Source organism: Nicotiana attenuata, chromosome 8, assembly GCF_001879085.1.
Source record: "Nicotiana attenuata strain UT chromosome 8, NIATTr2, whole genome shotgun sequence".
NCBI lineage: Eukaryota > Viridiplantae > Streptophyta > Magnoliopsida > Solanales > Solanaceae > Nicotiana > Nicotiana attenuata.
In genome coordinates, this window is record NC_031996.1 from 27,437,325 (window position 1) to 27,444,706 (window position 7,382).

A 7,382-nucleotide genomic window follows, 5' to 3' on the forward strand; every position below is an offset into this window, starting at 1 on the left:
TCATGTACAGAGGGTACAGGTGAGGAAGCAGCAGGTGGTGTACTAGAGCTTGGAGAATTGTTGTTTTCCTGATTATTGGCATTGTCACTAATGTTGTGAGACAAGTGGATGTCAGTGTGATCAGGAGGACTCTCAAAGAATGGTGTATTAGGAAAGACGGATGGAATATCAGATGTAGTGGAGTTAAGAGTGAAGGGGAAGATTGACTCGTGGAATGAGACATCTCTAGAAATGTGTATTTTCTTAGTGGCCAGACTTAATACCTTGTACCCCTTTGTACCAAAAGGATACCCTACAAATACATGTGGACTGGTTCTTGGTTCAAGTTTATCTCTGAAAGGCTTTGGTACAGTAGGGTAGCACAGGCACCCAAAACTTCTCAAATGAGAGTAATTTGGTTTCTTTTTATATAGAAGCTCAAAAGGACACTTATTCTTTAGGGGAATGGTTGGAAGTCTGTTGACCAAGTATGTTGCTGTAAGAATACACTCTCCCCAATATTTCAATGGCAATTTGGATTAAAAAAGTAATGCTCTGGCTACTTCAAGTAGATATGTGTGTTTCCTTTCCACCACCCCATTTTGTTGTGGTGTATAGGGACAAGTCTTTTGGTGGTTAATTCCTTTGGATTGAAAGAAAGAGGTTGCTTCATTGCTGCTGAACTCTAAACCATTATCAGATCTTATACATTTGACAGTTGTTTTGAACTGATTTTCTACCATGGTTGTAAAAGCCTTTATTATCTGTAGGGCATTGCTTTTGCAGCTCAGGAGATGTGTCCAAGTGGACCTACTGTAGTCATCTACCAAAGTTAGAAAGTATTTGAAATTGTTGTGTGTGGTTACATGAAAGGGTCCCCATAGATCTACATGAAGTACTTCAAAGATTGCAGTGGTTTCAGTTGTTCTTTGGGGAAAAGAAAGTCTGGATTGTCTGGCCATGGGACAGATATTACATATGAAAGGTTGTTTGTAGAAAAAGTTGCAGGTATAGTAGGAATCCCTCTCATTTTACTAAAGGGTACATGACCAAGTCTGAAATGCCACAATATATCTAGATTAGCAGTAGGAGATGAATCAGAAAACAAAGCAGAATCACTGTCTTTATTCTTGCTGTTGTAGATGGAACTATTTACAATTGGAAGCGAATTGAAAGAGTGGGATAGACAGTGCACACCCTTTACATCATTAGTGTGAATGGAAAGACAAGAAGGATCATAGTTTTGTTTAAGACCACCTTTCTTCAGGCACTTGGAGCAAAGGAAATACAAACCATCCAGCAACTTACCAATCTCCAGAGGCCTCTTCAGTGAAGGGGCCTGCAGTAGACAGGAAGTGTCTGAGAATGATGCAATACATTTTAAATGAACTGCTAAGGAACTAATAGACACTAGGTTAAATTTGAACGATGGAATGAATAGAACTTTGTACAGGATAATTTCAGGTGTTAGGGATACACTTCCAACCTCACTTACTTTGACTTTGTAACCATTTGGAAGTTTGACCAATAGAGGATAAGGTAGGCTTACTATGTTTTGCAAGTGAGATTTATTAAAAGTCATATGGTGTGATGCCCCGGAGTCTAATATCCATAAGTCAGCTTTTGCACTAAAATATTTGCATGATGGATTGTCAAAATCAATTGAAGAAGTGCAAGCAATCATACCTGCAAAGCTCATTGATGCTCCACTAATCATGTTTGCACTAGCTGAACCTTCTCCAATGCTTGCTGTTTGAAAATGTTGCAACAAGCTAACAGTTTGTCCATACTGTTCTTTTGTAAGACTGACATTCTGACTTTGACTCTCTCCTTCAAGCTCCAGTTTCTCCCCTTCCTCTACATTTGTGACTGCATTTGTCGTGGCAATTCTTCCCTTATTGAACTTTGTATTGTTATTGTACCCTTGTGCACCTTGCCTATACTGTTGTTGTGGTCCTTGATTGAAACTTTGAGGATAACCGTGGAGCTTGTAGCACTTATCCTTAGTATGGCCTTGTCGTTTACAATAGTCACAAAAAGGTTGAGCTCTATTGTTTGCAGCTTGGTTTCCAGTTCCAGTAGAGTAGTTTGTCTTGAAATTCTTTCCTCCTAGGTTCGCATTTAGTGCTGTGGAATCGATATTCAGCTGGTTCCTGGGCCTAAATTCTCTTTGTTTCTCTTCCTGTATTAGGAGGGCAAATGCCTGTGCCATGTTTGGAAAGGGATTCATCATAAGTATGCTTCCTCGAACAACCGTATACACTTCATTGAGCCTCATTAGGAACTGTACGAGCCTCCTATCCTGTTTTGCCTTATGCATGTTCTCCTTCGCCCCACAAGTGCATATACAACTGCAATGAGCTTTGACACTAAGAGTGTTCAATTCCTCCCAGAGTTTCTTCATTTTCGTGTAGTAACCGGTGATATCAAGCACACCCTGACTCAAATCGTTGATTTCCTTCTGAATTTGGTACAGCTTAGCCCCATTCGTCTGATCATACCGATCCTGCAGCTCCTTCCACAGCTCAACGGAATCGTTTACATACTCAACACTGTCAGCTATGTCCTTTGATTAGGAATTAGATCCACGAGGTGACCATATCATCCCACCTTTCCCATTGACGAAAGAGTGGAGAATTCACAACCGGTTTCTCAGTATCTCCAGTAATGAAACCTAACTTGTTCTTCACTGAAAGGGCTCTGAGCACGCTCCTCCTCCAGGAACGATATCCAATCCCATCAAAAGGTACTGGAACTAGACTGGATCCCGGGCTATCGGAAGGATGTATGTAAAGGGGACTCCCAGCATCGATTGTGGTCTGTGTCGTCGCTGCCGCTGTGGTTGTGGTCGCTTCATCAGTTTGATCTGTAACCGCCATGGAGATTTTATGAGAGATTTGTGAATAATAGTTGGAATATTCTTCGTACAGCTGAGATTTCTTCAATTCGCTGACGGATCGCCACTGCATGTGTCCGATTCAAGTTTTCCCCAAATTGTGATTATCGAAGGAAGTTAAACGAAACCCTAGATCACTTCAATGACTAAAAACAGTAGAAAGAGATGAGGCGTGGTGGTTGATCGGACCTCCGCTCTGATACCATGTCGAGATTAAGAGTGAAGAAAGCTCTGAATTACCTCCAATGGAGGTTGCAGAAGCTTCTCGAAAAGAGAGGAAAGAAGGAGATGTTAAAGTCGGTTAAGTTGAAATTATGAACATTAACCAACCAAAAATATCTGATACTGTTCACTATATATACAACTAACCTATTGTAATACTAACCACTAATCACTAACTAAAGGTAGTGCTGACTCAGCACTAGTACAAGAATAAATACTATACAATACTGCTATACAATACTGATTCATGACTATATTCTCAATAGTAATCGGACCCCGTAAGCTTCAACAAAAATCTCGTATATATCTTGAAAATGGTTAATTTAAAATACTTAGTATCCTAAACATTAAAAGCCTTTAGGGGTACTGGTTGAGCAGAATACTTTGCCCCCGTCGCATAAAAATCCTGGATCCGCCTCTTTCCGGTGATTAGTTGGTTTTCATAATTCCTATAGATTATATATGTGAAAAAAGAGTGATTGATTGATGACCATCCTGATATTTTAGAAAGTAGTACTTGATTTTTGTATTGACCTCTCATAATACGAGACATGCCTATAATTAAAACATTTCACCTAAATATAAGTATCATGGATAGCATATATGTTTAGTCTCTAATAAGCACGTTGAACTTAAGCTTATTTTTTTACTGCCATAGTTGTCAAAAGATTCTTCAACCTCAACTTGAACATAACATTTGGTATAATTAAGGTGAAGTTGTACTATTAATTTGGCTGTTTTATATAAATCGAAAACGAAAAAGAAGTAGCATTCGGAATTTTTTTTTAACTAATTACGTACGCTAATTTTTTGCTTAATTAGTTTTTTTTTTTTTTTTTTGGATAGCTGCTCACCTGCTTCCAACGACCAAACTAAGTACTCACGTATGTGGCATACACAATAATTGGTATCGTTAATGTGCCAACAAATAAATGAACGTAATACTTGCTAGTACAAATAGCATTATTAGCATCATATATAACTGAGGTGTGAGGTTTGCCAAAAGGAAAAAAAAAACTTTTAAATTCTCTGTAAAGATCAAATAAGAATCACCTTTACTACATCATATGCCCATATATATGACATGAATTCAACAAAAGGTCAATTTGGGTGTTTGTGTATTTATTTAATGGGTCCGTTGATAATGCTAAACTTATCAGCTTTACAGTTAAGCAGAAAAAAAGTTTGTGGAAGACGGGAAACTCTAGACAATTACAGGCAAAGGGAAGAACATTACTATTTTAGAGGAGAGATTTGCCAAAAAACACTTTCTTTTTCCATGAAAATATTAGTGGATATAAAACGTGAAAAAAGCGTGCAACTTTCAAAAGCCAGATAAAGGGGTGTGGTTTTATATTATATAAATTTAAATCCATATAGTTTGCACTTTATTACTACCACATTACGACTTTTACTTTTGATACTTCTTTCGGTGACAAATATCAATTGTAATGACGAATTTAATTGTTTTTGACGTTTTATTTAAATAGAAAAAAGAGGTTTCTTTTCACATTCACCCTTGAAATCTCAATTAATGAAGTACTATAGATATAATTAAGTGGGACATTTAACAGAGAAATAAGTACTAGTATTTCAGAGAATCAATCCTATGATTAGACTATTGTTTAATGTCTTTCTTAAAGGATCATGGGAAAAATCTTTAAAAAATACTGTATATAATATGGACCGTAATAGCATATATATCTAGTGATTTGGAGTTCCCTTTAGAAATAAAAAACTTAGGAACGAAATTACTTTGCTGCAGGTGATCGATCATGTTGTCCAGCACGCAATTGTGAGATGACAATAACTCTATTCGAAATAGTGTAGCACTTTTTTGTATTTCCAATTCCCGACAAGGGTCCTAAGGCTGCTTAATTTTCTTCGCTTTTTCATTGGAAGTGCTAACAAGTAAAAACTGCATGCAAGTCTACACTCTACACTCTCCTTTCTTACTGATTATTACACTCTTCGTTTCAATTTATATGGCAAAATTTGAATAGGAAAAGAAAGATAGCAATATTTTTGAAATAATCTGTGGTTATAAATGTGACAAAATATGCATTTGTGTGTTTATAAAAATTTTAAAATGTATAATCTTAAACATCTCATAATATTTTGTAATATTGAAATCTCTTCATTAAGAATAAAATAAAAAGTTTAAATTAAATTATTTTTAAATTTACAAAGCTCTTTTATTTAAATGGACCACATAAATTGAAACAGAAGGAATTCTAGTTTCTAACTATTACACTCATTCACTTTGAACAGGGGTGGATTTATAGTCTATTATATGGGGCACATGAAATCGTGGTTTTTTCGTTAAATTAGGTATTTTATGTACATATTTGCTAGGATCGATCTAATATTATCTACTGGCACCCATGCTCTAAAGGGGCTAAATGGTAGATTTGGTTGAATGCTTAGTTTTTTACCTAGAGGGGCAGAGATCTATTCCCACTTAATACTATCTTTTTTTCTCCTTTCTTTAGCGGTGCATTCATGTTATAAAAATCTTAGATCTTCCTCTGAACAATTGTAAATTAGTGGTATAATATGATTACAGTGGACCACCTCATTCTTTTCAAGGTGATCGGATACTTGTAATTAATTTTTTGAATACTTGTTAATTGATTTTTTAATAATCTATAATGTTAAGACTTTTTAAGGTCAATGTAATCAATTTAAAGTAATTTGAGGGTGGAACTGAGGTAAAATTCGACATAAACAAAGACAGAGACATACAGACAGACACGTATATAATAGCCCCCTACTAACTTTAAAAATTCCAAACAAAGAAACAAAACCCTTTTGTCTCCCCTTCACACTTCACATACAAACAAAATCTCCCTCCCTTATCAGATATGTTCTGGAAATAATTTTCTGCCATAAACCTTGGAGTCTTGGATTTATGTACTTGTCCCATATTCTAGTAGCAGTGTAACACCAGGTCATATTAGGCTTCTGGTTCTAGTGTGGGTCCATATCTTGATTTCATATTCTTGAATATGGAGGTTTTTCCACATAAAGTATTTTGGAGCCAAATTAATCCGAATTCGTCCAAAAAATCCTACTTTGGAGGGTAAAGTCTCCTTATCAAAAATGACTTTATACTTAACGCTCCAAGTAAAGATAAAACAACACTCTTCACTATAGAAAACATTAAGGAATTGGATGTAATTGGAGGGATGTAATTATACTAACCAATTCTCAAGGAGAGGTGAGAATTGGTGGTAATTACACTGTGTAATTACAATGTTGTTTTTTAGTTTCTTTCCTTTTTGTTTTTATTTTAATTTATTTTATTTATACTTTTTATTTCTATTATTTTAAGTTTTTACTTTTATTTTTACTTTTTAATTTCTTTTGAAATTTTCAAATATATTTTTCTTTGTACATTATTTATCTTTTATTTCTCTATCTTTACTTTTCGTGATTTCATGTGATTGCTTATATTTTATTTTTTATTTATTTTATTATTCAATTTTTGAATCTACACCTCGTAATATTTATTATATTAGATTTTAAGTTTTGATAATTACTTAATTTAAAATTTAATCTAACTGTATAATTACACTTGTGCAACCAAACAGTAAACTTGTAATTACACTGTAATTACACTATGACAAACAAACATGTCGTCGTAACTACACAACTGTATAATTACACCAATTCCAATTACACGATGACTTTCCAAACAGCCTCTAATTGTCTATGAGTTGGTATTCTGAAAAAGTCAATAAACGCACGGCATAAATCAAATATATTTGCAAGTACTAATTTGACCATAATTATTTGCAGATTCTGAACTTCAAGTGTATTTCAAGTGATACTGATTTTCACTCACAATTTTTAACTTTGACAAGATTCTTTTTTTTTTTTTTTGTCTTTTCTTTTGGGTCAAACTTTATGTTTCAAAAACTACTTCAAACTTTCACATTTTTTTCCAACTTGAATACTATTTATCCGTTCAACTTCAAGTCGAATGTTGTGATGAATGAAATGAATCCCACATCGCACAGGAATGAAATCCCTAGTCTACTTATAGGATTCGGGCAATTCTTCTCTCTTTGATCTAGTTTTTGAGGTGTGAATTAGACCCAAACTTATTAAACATAGTATCAGAGCCAGGCCCGTGGTTGATGTGGGCCCCAGAAGAGGGGCAGAATGCACCGGACCAAGGTGTGGGGAGGGGGGTGTTGAAACATAATATATATATATATATATATATATATATATATATATATATATATATGTTATCAAGGAATTGGAGTGGAGCAAGAGA

At 34.9% G+C, this 7,382-nt stretch overlaps 1 protein-coding gene across 1 annotated transcript; it reads right to left on the minus strand.

Annotated features, from left to right (window-relative positions):
- LOC109231594 lies at window positions 866-2,858 on the minus strand. Its single transcript, XM_019397246.1, has 3 exons — window positions 2,625-2,858; window positions 1,475-2,545; window positions 866-1,318 (listed from the first exon to the last, which is right to left on the minus strand). The coding sequence occupies exons 1-3, from the start codon at window positions 2,856-2,858 to the stop codon at window positions 866-868; spliced, it is 1,758 nt and encodes a 585-aa protein (XP_019252791.1).

Coding starts and splice junctions, on each gene's coding strand:
- LOC109231594 (XM_019397246.1), bottom strand. CDS start 2,858: ATGGCGGTTACAGATCAAACTGATGAAGCGACCACAACCACAGCGGCA. Junction 2,546..2,624: donor CTGGAGATACTGAGAAACCG/GTTGTGAATTCT, acceptor TCCTAATCAAAG/GACATAGCTGACAGTGTTGA. Junction 1,319..1,474: donor CAAATGGTTACAAAGTCAAA/GTAAGTGAGGTT, acceptor TGTCTACTGCAG/GCCCCTTCACTGAAGAGGCC.